Below are 15739 nucleotides of genomic sequence, written 5' to 3' on the forward strand. Positions count from 1 at the left end.
TTTATAGGACCAACTACTTATGTTTGGTCGCATTCGTCGCCCTTATACTCAGACATTCATGGACACTGATGTTTTCTGGCTGCAACAAACGTATTTCCCAAGAAGTTTGAATAGACCAGTACGTAATACAGACATTCATTTGTCCACCTCAACGATCTCAATAATAACGGGTATTTCAGACAATCTATCAGCGAGGGTCAACCTATAGCTCTAGCCAGTGGGGTGATGTCTAACCTGCGTTCTACTGACGACTGTACAGCATCTCGTGGCTGCACTGTCAGTTACGTTTCTTGCATTTCCCAGCCTGCAACAGGCAAGTCAGCTGCGTCCACTGTGTTCGCCATGGCAAAAGAAACGGTATTTACCTGACATTTATAGTCAGGCCCACATTCATCAAAGCCCTCATTGCACTCATTAGTGCCATCTGCGCTAACAGATACGGCAAGAGCGACGAAAATAGCGAGAAGTGTCAAAAAACGCATGGTGGATATGAGAGTCAGTTGTGAGTTTCTCGAGGTGGGTTGTTCAGTACTGCAGACTTGTTTGCAGTCCGGGTATTTATGATTTTCCTTGGTACGTTGCTTGCACTATCCATCCTATTCGCTTCGCTTCTACATGACAGAACGAGTCAACACTGGCAGGTTGAATGGTCAGCCTCTTTTCGCATCCGGCTGGTGTCATATTTCACCTAAAGCTCCATTCTGGTTGCGGCAGAGACTGTTATTTACCTAAGGTTCCATTCCGGATACTGACAGAGTCTGGCACTATACTAATATAGTTCGTTGGTGTAAGTTCCGCAAACGAACAATCTCGATATCACTTCTTGCCAGTGCGATGGTTGACTCGGCGTCCGTTTCTAGCCACGTATAGATGGACCTAACTCAACATATCGTCACTTGTACAAAGAAATCCTTTGTCGCGATCATCCCCTATTTGCACAAGACGCGGAGTGTGCACCAGCCGAGTTTGGACCGCTGTCAAACTAAGTACGATTTAACCAAGAAAAGTTCAGGGTCGATCCTAGGCTCAGAACCGAACTGCGGGAACAGTGTATTGCTTTTGTAAGTCCCCCTGGGCAGATGCTAACGCAACGACAGAGAATATCCATTGATACGGTGTTTACTTTGGTGAGTATCTTGTACATCATGCCAGTACGTGAACGGCGCACATACACCATAGATACAACCTAATATATTACCAGGTCATTTCCTCCGGAATTCTCTACATTCCTCATTATCCCACTTCACAAACTGCCCGGTAAGCGCAAGAGGAGCACGTAACGAGAGAGCAGCGATCACATATCCAACGTCGTGTGGATTGACTAGGGCTCCTTCATTGTAGGCATCAACAAAATCCTTATGATCGGTCGCCTTCATGTGCTGCACTCCTGCATCCCGCAGTATAGCCTGCATCTGTGCAGTATTTGAGATCTATGTTCGACACAATACAGTCCAGACCTACCGCAGTATCGACTCTCCCAGGCGCAAGTGCCAATGACACGATCGAAGGTTCTTCATTTGCGAGCGTTCTATCCATTTCATAGAATCAGTTCAAAGCCTCCTCGCACGACTCAGCGCTGATCACCTGCTCAGGCTGTTCATAGCAGCTTTACTAGCATTATATGCGCCCCATCCATATATGTTTCCGGTAGCCGCTCCTGAACTTACAAAAATGATCCTACCCTTCGATTCTCGCAAGCCGGGCAAAGATGCCCTGATAGCAGTAATAAGCGAGAAAAAATTGATGTCGAAATAGCTTTTCCAGTCATCGAGGGTGATGTCGGCATTGTCGATGCGCGCTATGGGATCTAGAGTAGCAGCATTGAGGATTAGGCCGTCTATCTGTCCAAAGTGGTCTTTGCCGCGGGTTATAGCGCTTTTGAGCGCGGGTTCATCTGTACTGTGATTTTAAGACCATGAGTTCTATGTAATATGAACACGGGCTGAAAGTTTGGTGCTTACATGTCGCACTCGAGAGTCAACAATGATTGCTCGTGTTCCTGAATCAGTTGGCTGAGGTCTGGTGTTCGAGTCCGCGATATGGTAACAACGCGAGCGCTGTGCTCCTTGAGTAAGGAACGAGTGACTGCAAGACCGATACCTCTGAATATTAGATGGTCAGCACAAGGTTCTCAGAGATAGGGACTAGGATTAACCTGGATGCGCCTGTGATGACGACGACAGGATTTGGCATGACGAAGATGACAAGGAGCCTGACTATGTTTTTCAGAACAGCTTAATGGATACAAATACTCAAGGGAATCAAGGAGAGCCGCCTCGGGCTCCCATGCACGCCTGAACCAAGGTCTGATCTGTTTATAGTGTCGATGACGGTTCGGACGATGCCGACATAGCGCCACTAACGAGCACAAACATGATTCATCGCTATCGTTCCCCTGTTGCTTCACTTAATTGTCTCTCCTAACTACGTCCCGCAACTTTGGAGCGCGTCAAGGTGTCTTTGTAGCCACTCCATGCACGCATGAGATATCTGAAATGGACCTTCAGATGATTTGCACAATCAAATCAGGAGGGTAGAGTGTGTCCAACGACATGCCTTCCCCCTGATTTGATTGATCGATGACTCGTCATGATATATCTCGACCTTCTCGAGTCAATCGAGTATACGATTTACGTTGACTTTTTCTTTGGCAGAAATCATCAGCGCTGACTCAGTCGTTTGTCGGGTCGTTTGTTTCTTCTGAGTCCTTCATTTCAAAATTCACACAGATAACGGAGTCCTCCCGAAGAACGTACACAATATGATATACAACATGATAACAAATGTGAAGATGCAATTTTGGAAATGCAGGGTATGTGCAGATAATAAGGTTAGTGCTGTGCGTACAAAAAGTCTAATGTCACCGCCTGATAATTATTAACGATCCCTCAGCTGCGCTTTCCCAGTCCACACAAGACCAGCGCAGCTCGCATCATATCGTCGTCCTGAATCGTACTTTTTCTTCCGTTTACTACCACGGGCGCAAACTTCAAGTTCCGAGCCACGTGCCCGCGCTTCTGGACGGGAAATGCAGTTTTCTTATTCCAGGCGTCATCTCCAGCTCCTAAGCTCCCATCCGGCGTAACAGCTTCTATTTCTTCGTCTTCCGTTTCAGCACCTGCTTCGTCTTCTTTACGTCTTCCGGATAGGCGTGCCGCAGCACATGCCCATTCAAGGGTGCGCCCGCTGCCCATGAAGTCTATCAAGTCGCGCGTAGGAGGGCTGGCAGGTGCCAGTGGAGATGAGGGCATATTGTCCCATAGTGATGCATGTGGATTATGAGGCTTCGTAGGTGTGCGAGGTGGTTGGAGACGTGATTCGGAACGTGCCGCGACACGATCAAGGGAGGGACGCGGGCGAGGAGGCGTTATCCGTCTCCGTGGAGTATGCAAGCTCGAAAAAGAAACTGATCGGGAATGGACGTGACGTGACGAAGAAGCATGTCCATTCGCGAATAATAGAGAGGAAGGGTCATCATCATTGGAGACGTTCGTCGCATTGTGGAGGGCCACTTTGCGCTCCGTCTGACGTTTGTTTTGGAACCATATGGTGACAGACTTTATTTCCCTGTGGACGACGGTCAGATATGGAGCAAGTGACATCTGTCCCGGAAATGACATACATTCCTGCTGTGTTCGCAACGGCTTCGCGTTCCTCTCGCGTCGGGTGGGATGTCCGATGGAAAAGCTGTTCCAGCATCATAAGCTGAACAGTGGAAAAGCGTTTGCGCGTACGACGCGCAGTATCATCCGTGGAAGATATGCTGGCCAACGATGATGTCCTGGAGAGTGTAGCTGATTCCATGGTTGATGAATGACGAAGGATGTTGGGAAGAAGGACGGGAAATCGGGTGTACGCGTATTTAAGGTGACTACATGCCAGTGACACGCCGCCTGCAGCAAACAAGAAACGCGGTAGCGGAGATCAAATACGCGCCTTCCACGTGACCGTGTTCGGTGTGATTTATCCCCATCGAACCACCGCTATAGTGGTCAATAGATTGACTGTTACAACGTTAACTTGTCCAGTCAATGCCTTTCTACGTTGTCCAATACCCTTTCACGCCCAATTGATCATAATTCGGTAGTTACGAATTCTCCATAACTGACGTTGCGATTTTCAACTCGAGATCGGCGTTAACTTCCCACAGTAACCCTAGACTAGCAATGATCACATTAATGTATCCCTATCAAGGGCTGCCCGTCCACGCACGGTAAATATAAAGGGTATTACAATCCCGAGCATGCCTTAATGAACGCAAGCATCCCATATCTCAGTAAAACAAGGTCAAAATCACTAGGATGGATATGGTAAAACAGAATTAACTTAAGAACCACCCGCGCGCTTCTCCTTGCCCCTAGGGCGTTCCCGAATGACCATCTTATTACTGTTCTTAGGGCCCTTGGGTCCAGGTTTACGCGTACGTTTGCCTTTCGTGGCCCAGCCCCAAACAGAGACAGGATGTTTGTTGGACTTGGATTTACCACGTCCACCACCATGAGGGTGATCCTTGCTAAAATTCCAAATGCAAAAGCGTGACTAAATAGACCGCACACAATTGATTGATAGAAAAATACTGACGCATTCATGGCAACACCTCGGACTCGTGGTCTCCACCCCAACCACCGATTTCTCCCCGCCTTTCCTATCTTCCTCCCCTTCCAATTGAGGTTGCTTACGCGTCCGATGGTAGCGCAACAATCTTGTAGGACTTGGCGGATTTCACCGCTCTGGAGGCGCACATGACTGTACCGTCCAGACTCGTCATGGTGCACGACCTGAGCGAAGGAGCCAGCAGAGCGCACGAGCAATGCCTTGCCCGTAGGTAAAAGTGCCACACAGTGAATGACCGTGCCTGTAGGAATGAACCGAATAGGAAGAACATTGCCAGGCCTAACCGTCCTAGTACGGAGTATACCCGTGGTTTCAGGCATACCCATCCTATAGCTCTGCACCACATCCCCCGGCCTCATTCCCTCAGTAGCGAGTATGTATTTCCACTTCGCCTTCCCCTCCACAGTGGCGTCTCGTGCTTTGATAAGAGCAATATGTGCTGAGCGTCCAGGATCGTATTCGATACGGATGACATCGTACTCTCCAGGCTCGGTGCGCATAAAGTCGATGAGACGTACACGACGCTTGTGACCACCGCCGCGAAAGCGGACGGTGATGCGGCCATGAGAGTTACGACCACCATGTTTGCGAAGGCAAGCCGTAAGCAGACGAACGGGCTTCCCTTGGTAGATATGGTCATTTATGGGTCGACGAAGGTGGCGAATACCGGGAGAAACGGGTTTGTAGGTCTTGAAAATGGTGGTGTCGACATCTAGAGATGTAGCTTTAGGCTCATTTTTTGAACCCGATGCAAAATGTGTAGCGTAAGTGCGAGCTACGGAATTGATTGCATTGGCCGTTCGGAACGCTTGTGTGAGTGTTCGAGAGCTTGATGGAGCGCACAATGACGCAAAAGTGCGCAGTGCACGAACGCACAACATCCCGCAGTTTGTCGACGGAACAGCGCCTCTAAGTAGGCTGAAATGGAAAATGCAGGAATTATTTTTAGCAGGTCGAGGAGGAAGATTGTTTGTTCGGAACAAACAGACGCGCTCTCTGCTCGTTCATCATTCAAACAATGGTAGGAGAACTCCTAGATCCAAGCTTGTTTGCCATACGAAAAATGCTGATGCTAATCATCAGGCTGCTCAAATATCTACAGGAATGTCCGAGTTGCGGGAGATAACTAAAATGGAGCGCATAGGTGCGCGAAAGACTCATATGCGTTGAGAGTAATTAGTAACTAATGACTGCTAGGCGCACACTCGCATATCCGAGGTCTTGGGCTTGACGACCGTCTTGAACCGCGAGCCAATTCGCAGGGTATGGTAGGACAGGCCAAAGCACGAAAAGCTGCGGGCATGGTCATCAAGATGGTACAAGAGGGACGGATAGCGGGACGCGCTATATTGTTCGCTGGACCACCTTCGACGGGGAAGACAGCTATCGCACTAGGTAGGTCTATAATTACGATCGACTTACAACAGATGAATGACACTCTGCAGGCATGGCGCAGACCCTAGGCTCGGATGTACCGTTTACAATGATCGCTGGCAGCGAGGTGTTTTCATTGTCGATGTCCAAGACTGAAGCGCTGACACAAGCCATACGGCGGAGTATCGGCGTGCGCATCAAAGAAGAAAGTGAAATTATTGAAGGAGAGGTTGTCGAAATCCAGATCGACCGCAGTCTAACTGGCGTATGTGTACCATATCTCAGTCATCAAAGTTACGGGGTACTAACTACCTTCCACAGGCCACTAAAACCGGGAAACTCACGATAAAGACGACAGATATGGAAACTATTTATGACCTGGGTACCAAGATGATAGATGCGCTTTCTAAAGAAAAGGTTCTTGCAGGAGACGTGGTAGTGATCGACAAGACGTCAGGGAGGGTCACAAAACTTGGTCGCTCATATGCGCGTTCAAGAGATTATGACGCCATGGGTGCAGACGTGCGTTTCAAACTTTTTTACGGTCAGAATCAAGCGGTGCTAATCGAAATTGCAGACAAAATTCGTGCAATGTCCCGAGGGCGAAATACAGAAACGAAAAGAAGTCGTGCACACAGTATCATTACACGAGATCGACGTGATCAACAGTCGGACGCAAGGCTTCCTTGCCCTCTTCGCAGGGGATACGGGCGAGATTAAACCCGAGCTTCGTGACCAAATCAACTCCAAGGTTGCTGAATGGAGGGAAGAAGGCAAAGCAGAAATCGTACCTGGTGTATGTCACTTCTTTATAATAGAGCTCCGTGACTAACGCTGATATAGGTCCTTTTCATCGATGAAGTACACATGCTTGATATCGAGTGCTTTTCATTCTTGAACCGTGCGCTTGAGAACGAGCTGTCGCCTTTGGTGATCATGGCTTCGAATCGAGGAATGTCGCGTATACGAGGAACGAAGTTCAGAAGCCCGCACGGACTACCTGTTGACCTACTCGATCGTGTCCTCATCGTCAGCACGAAGCCTTACGCCGAAGAAGACATCCAGCAGATCATTCAAATCCGGTGAGTCCTATTTCCACGCTATATATTTCTAGTCACTAAAATCTTGAACACAGTTGCGATGAAGAGGATGTGACCCTGACCCCAGAAGCACAAAGCGTTCTCACCTCGATGGCAACATCCACGACCCTGCGGTATGCCCTCAACCTGATCTCTTGTGCGCAAGTAATCGCACGGAAACGGAAGTCGGATGCAGTGGACGTGGAGGATCTCCGTCGAGCGTACACATATTTTATGGATGAGAAGCGGAGTGTGCAATGGCTGAAGGAGCAACAAGGCAGCTTGGTGTTTGAGGAGGCGGGTCAGGATGATGCGGTTATGGGGGATGCGATGGAGCCGTAGGTGTCACTGCTTTGGAGAGGAGAGACTTGTTTGTTTCGTGAGCAATCATGTTTGCTTGGCGAAATTTATCCGATAGCGCGCCAGGCGTTACTATGTAAGCACATTACAAATGCATCGTGCTCTTTGCTTTTCATAAATAGAATTTGTTCTTGTTTTTCCTTCCAATTTTATGAGATGACACCTAATAGACTAGGGAGCAGCTCGTCTGTTTGTATAAACCGGCTAGTCAGCAGTCTAAGACGCGACTGCTTGCCTCGTAGATGTATATTCGTGTGTATGTCTCAAAATCAGACCCACCTTCGGCGTCACTTTATTTCATGCAGTTAACTTTACAACAAATTCACGGGTGGAATCCCAAGCAAATATAATAATTTTCAATCAACTACGACGAATACTGCAGTACTGCTCAACTGAACCAAGCACCACGAAAAAAAACGACCTCGAAAGCAGAAATGCCAAAGATACAAGTGCTGGTAGAGTCCAGTATAATGAAATGTAAGCAGCGAGCCCGAATATACAATAGAGTAGGAGGGGATGTGTATACGCCGTACGAGTAAGTGCGAGATGTACGCGTAGGATACACGTCAAAGGAGCAGTCAGAACGAGCGAGTGTAATGTGCAAGGAGCGTGGTGGAGCTATTAGCTATACTATACTACAGGAAGGCAAAACTGAGAGCAGCGCAGTTCGATATATCGCGACATACAATATCAGTCATATTCCCATTGTGGCTGGGCCTGCCGAGTGAGGAGCCTGAGGATTGGGGCTCATGGACTGGAGACAGGAAGCATGGATTAATGTAGAAACTCCTTACTGTCCTTCTCTGTTCCGCATGCGGTGTCGCAGCCTTTGGATTCGATGTCTACCATGTCGTAGTCATCGCAAGGCTCATCAATGACAGACACGACGGTGGTCTCCACATTGACGTTCAAGTGTGCCTAGATGTTGTCATCAGCGCGTTTTACCGGGTAAACGGTGACATATACGTACATTCTTGTTAGGTGAGAAAGGACCCAAGATACGTTGCTGTAAGCCACGAGAAGAGTGAGTGTCACCGCATGATAAATGAATATGGAACACGGACCGATGATTTGTGAATGTTCATCGAGGCAGGGTACACATCGGCCTCGCGCTGACTCGAGAAGGTATGGTCTGAACGCAAGCGCTTGCGTGTGTTTAGTCTAACAAATATTAGTTGGCCGGTAGAAGGACATGCAGGATTTGACTTACGTGGCGAGAAGGGAATTGGCATACACTGGTCACAGTCATTAGTCATTTGCAGGGTAAAACTATGAATTCACACGTACGCTTCGAGATGGCGAAGTGCATTCCGAGGAAGATCAAGTTATGTCGCATAACCATCCACTGGTTTGTGCATTAGAAGACATTCCTCTGAAAATAGATGCCTCTTACGCAAATGAGGGATGCGATTGTGACAGCGCTAAAAAAATATTAACGACATCCTGAATGATGGCCGTGAGCACTTACCAAGTAAAACTTCCAGTCTCGAGTGTATACAAGATTAATGAGTTGATGATGTGGTTCATTCTAGTGACTCATCAGATGAGATAGACATGAAGTGAGGGATGGTCCTACGTTGCGAAACCAGTGCGACTCCGTCCGAGGAATGTGACCATGACCACGGTTATGATGAATTCCACAGATGCAGATAGGGTGACACCGGTAGTGAACACCCACTACATTACGGAGTGAGCTTTTGAACGATGTCCTTGGCGTTTCCGCCCACTTACTGATGGGAATGGCTTGATGAATAGCGAGTAGTGGCGAAGTCGCAAGCTACGAAGACTCACGTAAGGAAACAAAATTTTGTAAATTCTGTGAAACTCACATTTCGGTTGTTGAAACTTGCGAGAGCCCGTTAGTAATATATAAAAAAACAAATTGCCGAGAGTAACGTACCACATGCAGCGACTGCGGTTTTATGATGAGCATAAACAATTGAAAAATGAAAAATAAAGGAACTCACGAAGACGCAAAAATGCCAAGAAGACCTGATCATCGAACATTAGATTTAGTGACGGTAAACTGGTACGGCTGAACCACGTACAAGGGGCGCAGCGAAATACCATTTCTTTGTCACTGAAAGAAGCTTAGCTTGGTACACGGTAACCAGTTTCAACATTACTGACGTTTACGAACTCTGTTCGCGAAGAAACTGCACAGGAACAGATATAAATCACCGTCATGCCAATTCAGTGTAGGAAACAACAAACCAGTGGACGAGGAAGGTAACCGCGGCAGTTATGGCTACAGAAAGCTATATGAAGAATTGTGAGACCGGTTAGTTGACCGCAACAGAGAACACGAACACCTAAGGACCTAAAGTGCAGTTGTACCATAAATTACGGTGCAAACAAAAGCATTTCAGCTGACTCACCTTGGGATGACATCCATCATTTCTGGTTTGTTGAAATTAACGATAACGCATTCCCAGACGGAGACGATGATGAGAATTGTGTGCATCATGTCCAGTCCCCTGCACGACAGTAAAAAAACATTTCCAACCATGTCAAACTTGTGCACCCACCAGACGATCAAGACCTCGAGTCAGTATCAAGTTAGAAAATGATCTTGGGGAGCAACGTATAACCAAACTCACCAAAATTTTATTTTGAGTGCAATCCGAGGGGTAGAATTTGAAATACAAGACGGTTTGCACGAACACAATACCGGTGAGGCTTGATACAACGTGTCACAGAGGCGTCCCGATAACAGACGAAGTATTACTCACCCGCAGCCAATGCAAGTGCCTAGAAAGATCGCACCGTATACCGTCGCGACGGTGGCTACATCGCCGGCTACCATGTTTTGAGGTGGAACTTGAGAGGCCCAGGGGGGAGTAAAGACAGTAAGTGGAAGAAAAGAAAAACAACCACAAAAAAAAAGGTTAGACACACCACTGGACCTTTATGTAGGTACGTGATGATTAAAATTAATATCGGAAAGCTGGTCGAGATCCAGGCATGCTTTCACTGATCTCGTCATCGCGAGTAATAGAATTCTCTGATTCTAGTTCGAAGAATTCGGTATACGGTAGCGGCACAGCCACATAGGCAGGGTCAACTTCTCGTACGGCACAGGCTAAATCCGCATTGAACCTGATAATTCGGATCTTCGTTCAAACCTGAATTCTATATAGGCAAATGAACAAGGCATATATGTGTTGACAAGCTTGGTGAATATGAACGTGGATAGAGCTGGGTTTGGGCTGTGGAAAGTGGACGAGCGCCCACTCGTTTAAACGAATTCCCACCTTCATCATTCTCTAAACACCGCCTGAGTCAGCGCCTGCACACTAATAACGTTTCCTCGGCACCTAATAAAGCTCGCAAAGTCTCCCACAAACGATCAGAAACATTGCTGTGCAGTGTTGATTGTGCGGGTGGGCGCTTCACAGTGTACATGCATAGATGTCTGTCTGACACCGCCGCTCATGGCTAGAAAAAACTATCGCTGAGTTGCGAGCGTAATAAATCTATGCCGTACGTTTATTGCGCCGTCTCCTCCGGACTGTGGGGGCGAACAACACTGGATGGAGTAGCTGGGGAATCTATTGTTTGACCCGTCACAGTCAAGTTCTTTAGTGCTTGTATTTCGCTGAGGTTTACCATAGCTAGTAGCAGCATGCACGTGGCTATAGTACTACGAAGCTATTTCAAATCCCTAGCTAGAGTTCAGGTTAATAATCAGAAGGCCATGATGCAAACTTGCAGAAAAGTTGAGCCTGATAACAGAATTTAATTTCGGGAGGTGAAAAAGTGCGGCTGGGGATCACGTAACCCGCCTGGCGGCAAGCGAGCGCCACTAGTACTTCGGGCCCGCGCCTAACAACATACTCTAGTACCTAATACACCACCCGCACCCTCCAACACATGTCTCTTTACGTCTCTGCTACGACCTGCAAATCCTTTGTTTCATTCTCCTCGGACTGCGAGTCTTGTGGGCGGTGTTAGTGGTGCACAATAATACGACCCGAGGCGCTACATAGGGTAGGCTAATGTTTTTTTTTGTTGGCTCGGCTAACTTTAGGACATATGGAAATGCTTCCCTCATCGTCGACTCTGCCGTCATTCAGGCCTCCCATAGCCACGATGAGATGATCTTGGGCGCTGATAGTTTCGTTGGAATCACTTTGTTGGTGAGTTGTCGTGTGTATAATGTTTAAAAACAATTTCTTTCATAACTGTGGGCGCTGGGCATACGCTAGATGACGGCAAGTTTGAGACAATTGAGTAGGATTCGTTCCACCGTCCTGGAGGCGATCCCTGAACTGTCCGGCGGACTGGAGTTCCCGGACTCTACGAATACTGAAACGCTGACGATTGAATATTGAACTTTATCAAGGCTCTACGCCACTCTGGACCATTATCTAACCAGCCAGTACGATTGGCTACCTGATTAGCTTCACAAAAGCCTTCATTAATCATTCTTATCGCCGAATGATAGTACTAGTCTATGGTAGTGGTCTCGGACGAGCAACCCATTCTGAGACGCGAGCCTCGGACGCTTCGATCTCCATTCTTCGGGTTTTTCTTCTATTTTATTTCTCCATTTACAAGCTGTCACTCGACAACAATCTGTACCTTATGAATGAATCTCACTGGCAAGCATATATTATAATATAAAATATAAATCTGTCACAAAAAAGATATGATCTACTGCTTTATGACGAAAAAGGTTAGTTACCGGAGTGACTCGAGCTGGCTGGACCTCATCCGATCGAGACCAGGAATCCTCGACGATATAGAAATATCGGGGTTGGCACTGCACCCCGCCCCCGTTGCAATTATACCGATCAGTACTGATATGAATTTGAAAATGTTAGAACCAGGCTATCTAGCTCAAGGACTTGGAATCTAGAAGGAACAAGCGTCTTCTATGGCCTGACTAGGGGAGACTAATACATTGGAAAAGGTCTAGACCACGGCAGCAACTACCACTATGCTAAAAGTGAGTACTGTCAGGGTCGATTAGTCAGCAGATAGCTCTGGCGCACTGGCCCAAAAACGGATACAAACCAACCGCCATAGTCGAAGACAGACGAAATCAACTCAAATGTACGTGCCATTAATGCACAAACGAATCTTGTGTCTGACTGCAGTTGCCGTATATGTATCGTGACTACTGGCGACCACCCGGTCGAGACTTGCCCTTTTCTGTGTTCTACTTCACTCAGTGAGCATAATAGAACGACACAAGTGTTTGCGTGCTTGCTTCCCCTCAGCTCTTCGCGAATCAAATATTTCTATCAGAAATTTATCCTTTCTAAACTCTGTTTCATTTGCCAACGATCACTTCCTGCATTCGAGAGCTCGACCAGTCCTGCGGTCTATAATCAGTGCAGCGGCGGCGATCAATTCCAGGAACAATCGCCAGGCGAAAACAGAAATTCTTGTCACGCTCATATCAAGTCGGAAATGATCATGGGCGAGTACTCGAGTAGTAATTCCTATACGCCTCGGCCTTACTAAATCGGTTTGATACCTTTATGTGTTTTTGACTCACTGTCCGTAATGCGCACTTTTCCGGGAGAAGATTACCTACCAGTTCAGCACTGCAGTGTTAGTCGAACCAGACGGTGTCTTAGCCGAGAAGTGAGTTCATCAATTTTATTCTCGCTCTTCGTGTGAAAAAGGTACAAGTACCACTCTTGCACCCTGTCCTTCTTTGACAGGTGGAGCGTACGCGTAAGGGTTGAGCTGTTCTTGTGGTATTGATTGATGTCGCGAGTCGGGACGTACGCTATCACGATCATGTGGGACGCGCTGCGGCCAGAACATATGTCGACACGGAACTGGTCCGGTGCTTTCTTCGCACGATGAAGTAGCCGTCTTGAAGTCAGCTGGATGTTATCTCAGTATCTGCGTGCACGGAGTGGTATAAGTTTGAACGGCCCCACTTCCACGCACTCACTCTGATAAGCACTCTCTCCTTTGCTGTCTGATTCTCGCAGTAGGTTTCGTCGCATTATCTGGTTTGATATGATTTCTCATTAGATTAGTATGCCTGGAACCACTCTTCCCCCTTTCCCGGATGATGTTCGAACACATCCGCTTTTGATTGTTGACTTTGAGCTTATCAAGGCTGGAGACAGGGAGGAAATCGATCGATTGTGGGAGGCTGCGACAACGCTCGGATTCTGGTAGTACGTCATAAGAGTTGGATCATTTGCCGAACATGAGTCGGACCTACTAGATCCTTCGGACAGTTTGAAGAACCATGGCGCAGATCAAGAAGCCAATGACATGTTTGATGTGGGTGCAGAGACGCTGGCTTTGCCCCTCGAAGAACGGTTGAAGTTCGAGCAAGGGGACAACGGTCAATCTTTCGGGTCTGTCATTGACATGGCTCACACTGGCAAGCATGTCTTATCTTATCTGGATTTTTGATCAGATACAAGAAAGCTGGGGCTCAAGCGATCGATGGAACGGGCGCGTACTTCCAGACCAGATCACTAGCAACAGACTGACATAAACCCAGGCAAATTCTTGGACAACATCGAGTTCATAAACGTCTCTAAAGACGATGCGCTCGCATATCCACGGGTCGTTCACCTCACTTATCCATCGACCATAAACGCTCGCATGGAAAACACCGTTGCGCCATTTGTCCGCAAGTCTCTTGACGTGACATATGTCGTGTTGAACATATTTAATGATAAGCTTGGACTGCCGGAGGGCACTTTGGAGAGTATGCATGCTATGGATGAGCACAGTGCCTGCGAGGTCAGATGCACTCGCAGCCCCCCTGTGCAGGACAAGGAAGCGATGGAAAGAGTTATGCTGGCTGCCCATACTGATTTTGGCAGTCTGGTGGGTCGCTTGATACATGCGGGTATTGTAGTGACGGAAATATATGTTTCACCAGACCTTCCTGCACAATCGGCTAGGTGGACTCCAAGTAATGCCACCTGGTCATGACGAGTGGTCCTACATCAGAGTAAGCATTTCTCTTAGGTGGCCGCAACGGACGCTCACCAACGCATAGCCCATCCCTGGACATGCTATTTGCAATATTGCGGATGCGCTATCCATTTTCAGCGGAGGCATTCTGCAGTCCAACATTCACCGCGTTGTGTATGTACATGCCAGTGAGGACCTGCTTGTGCAAACTTGCTGATTTTTCGAATCATCACGGATAGTCCACCTCCCGGTGCACAGGCAGGATACGAGCGGTGGTCCCTAGTTTTCTTCACCCGTCCGACCAGCTCGAAAGTTCTCCGGGCCCTTGTCGAATCCAGTCCCATTATCGTAGACGCTGTGAAGAAGCAACCTGACAAGAACTTCGAGAGTGGTTCTACTGCTGCCGAGTGGCTCGCAAGAAGAGTCAGGAATCAGAGAATTAATAACAGAAGGGTGAGAATTCCAGTTGTGGTGGATAGGATAATTGATGCCGACATGTTACAGGGACCAGATACATGGACTGCGAGTCGTGGCACTGAGCACACTCCAACGGCAGCTTAGGTTATTTGTCTGCACTATTCGACAACCAGGTTTGAGTCAGTGCGAAGGTTCTTTGTACGGTTCTGGTTCTTAATTAAAGTGAGAACACAATTTACTTACTACAAACTTGGGGAACTTGTTCTTTGCATCAGTTCTGAGCGATTCTGAATTCTGCGATGTGTAGAGGAGTTGACGGTATCCAAGATGGCTTCGAGCTCGACTCGGTCTTTTTAGATTCCCCGAGGTGCGTCACCCTCTGACGAGTGAAAGATGGTAACCAGTCCATGGGGAAGTTCCCCGCACTTGAGAAGACGAGAACTGATTAGCTGAATGATTGCGTAAAGTGGAGCCGGGTAAACGAGCGATCACTTCGTAGAATTCAGCTCTTACGGAGCAACGATTTACGCATGCGGGAATCAAGGTTGCGTGAACTATGTGGTCATGTTGCAATTTAAGGTGCGAGGCCGCGCGAATGAACGGTACTCGCGACATGAGATGACGACAGCAAGAAAGTCGTGGGTCTCATATCGATAGACCAGATCTTGAAACATTCAACCCGACAGGAGCTCCATGTCTCCTGAAGCCGAGTGGTGATGTGTTGTCTAACTCGCGGGAGGGTCCCCACTCTGCCATGTTTGATCCCAGCATTTCAAGAAGAGACGTGCGACATGTTTTTTTTTGTCCTTGGAGCGGCTGTGAGATTGTAATTTGCTCTATCACAGCCGCCACACGCTCAGGGAAAACAATCAGTGTATGCAGAATAGCGGAAATCCAACTGGTCTGTGAACGATGGTAAATCTGCGATGGTCACGATGTATAGTCAGTCATTGCGCAAACAGGGACACTGCATACATCACACGACACCACCA

At 47.8% G+C, this 15739-nt stretch overlaps 6 protein-coding genes across 6 annotated transcripts; 2 read left to right on the top strand and 4 right to left on the bottom strand.

Annotated features, from left to right (window-relative positions):
* Positions 1 to 710: 710 nt before the first annotated feature.
* F5891DRAFT_145045 (uncharacterized protein) lies at positions 711 to 2352 on the bottom strand. The gene is made up of 5 exons (XM_041370660.1): positions 2156 to 2352; positions 1962 to 2102; positions 1585 to 1899; positions 1462 to 1528; positions 711 to 1412 (listed from the first exon to the last, which is right to left on the bottom strand). Exons 1-5 carry the CDS (start codon positions 2191 to 2193, stop codon positions 1203 to 1205), a joined length of 771 nt encoding a protein of 256 aa, XP_041228204.1. The 5' UTR covers positions 2194 to 2352; the 3' UTR covers positions 711 to 1202.
* Positions 2353 to 2505: 153 nt separating this feature from the next.
* F5891DRAFT_1022528 (homeobox-domain-containing protein) lies at positions 2506 to 4109 on the bottom strand. The gene is made up of 2 exons (XM_041361238.1): positions 3623 to 4109; positions 2506 to 3567 (listed from the first exon to the last, which is right to left on the bottom strand). The coding sequence occupies exons 1-2, from the start codon at positions 3802 to 3804 to the stop codon at positions 2889 to 2891; spliced, it is 861 nt and encodes a 286-aa protein (XP_041228205.1). The 5' UTR covers positions 3805 to 4109; the 3' UTR covers positions 2506 to 2888.
* On the bottom strand, positions 4110 to 5599 carry F5891DRAFT_1143111 (translation protein SH3-like domain-containing protein). Its single transcript, XM_041364944.1, has 2 exons — positions 4582 to 5599; positions 4110 to 4513 (listed from the first exon to the last, which is right to left on the bottom strand). The coding sequence occupies exons 1-2, from the start codon at positions 5493 to 5495 to the stop codon at positions 4327 to 4329; spliced, it is 1101 nt and encodes a 366-aa protein (XP_041228206.1). The 5' UTR covers positions 5496 to 5599; the 3' UTR covers positions 4110 to 4326.
* Positions 5600 to 7621, top strand: F5891DRAFT_1143112 (TIP49-domain-containing protein). Its single transcript, XM_041364945.1, has 8 exons — positions 5600 to 5635; positions 5698 to 5758; positions 5812 to 6009; positions 6060 to 6253; positions 6310 to 6510; positions 6566 to 6784; positions 6832 to 7070; positions 7124 to 7621. Exons 1-8 carry the CDS (start codon positions 5633 to 5635, stop codon positions 7407 to 7409), a joined length of 1401 nt encoding a protein of 466 aa, XP_041228207.1. The 5' UTR covers positions 5600 to 5632; the 3' UTR covers positions 7410 to 7621.
* Positions 7622 to 8054: 433 nt separating this feature from the next.
* F5891DRAFT_145076 (uncharacterized protein) lies at positions 8055 to 10371 on the bottom strand. The gene is made up of 20 exons (XM_041370661.1): positions 10160 to 10371; positions 10028 to 10106; positions 9956 to 9969; positions 9806 to 9904; positions 9738 to 9747; positions 9642 to 9685; positions 9558 to 9583; positions 9476 to 9507; positions 9395 to 9419; positions 9328 to 9339; positions 9257 to 9272; positions 9159 to 9204; positions 9004 to 9104; positions 8896 to 8955; positions 8821 to 8848; positions 8715 to 8772; positions 8638 to 8662; positions 8492 to 8588; positions 8398 to 8433; positions 8055 to 8345 (listed from the first exon to the last, which is right to left on the bottom strand). Exons 1-20 carry the CDS (start codon positions 10231 to 10233, stop codon positions 8202 to 8204), a joined length of 1026 nt encoding a protein of 341 aa, XP_041228208.1. The 5' UTR covers positions 10234 to 10371; the 3' UTR covers positions 8055 to 8201.
* A 3059-nt stretch (positions 10372 to 13430) lies between these two features.
* F5891DRAFT_948559 (uncharacterized protein) lies at positions 13431 to 14891 on the top strand (the record flags this gene model as incomplete). The annotated part of the gene is made up of 7 exons (XM_041374818.1): positions 13431 to 13573; positions 13637 to 13763; positions 13887 to 14240; positions 14296 to 14367; positions 14416 to 14504; positions 14570 to 14783; positions 14835 to 14891. 7 exons carry the CDS (start codon positions 13431 to 13433, stop codon positions 14889 to 14891), a joined length of 1056 nt encoding a protein of 351 aa, XP_041228209.1.
* Between the last annotated feature and the right edge of the window lie 848 nt (positions 14892 to 15739).

The sequence above is a fragment of the Suillus fuscotomentosus genome (genome assembly GCF_016647785.1).
Source record: "Suillus fuscotomentosus strain FC203 chromosome Unknown F5891scaffold_16, whole genome shotgun sequence".
Taxonomy (NCBI): domain Eukaryota; kingdom Fungi; phylum Basidiomycota; class Agaricomycetes; order Boletales; family Suillaceae; genus Suillus; species Suillus fuscotomentosus.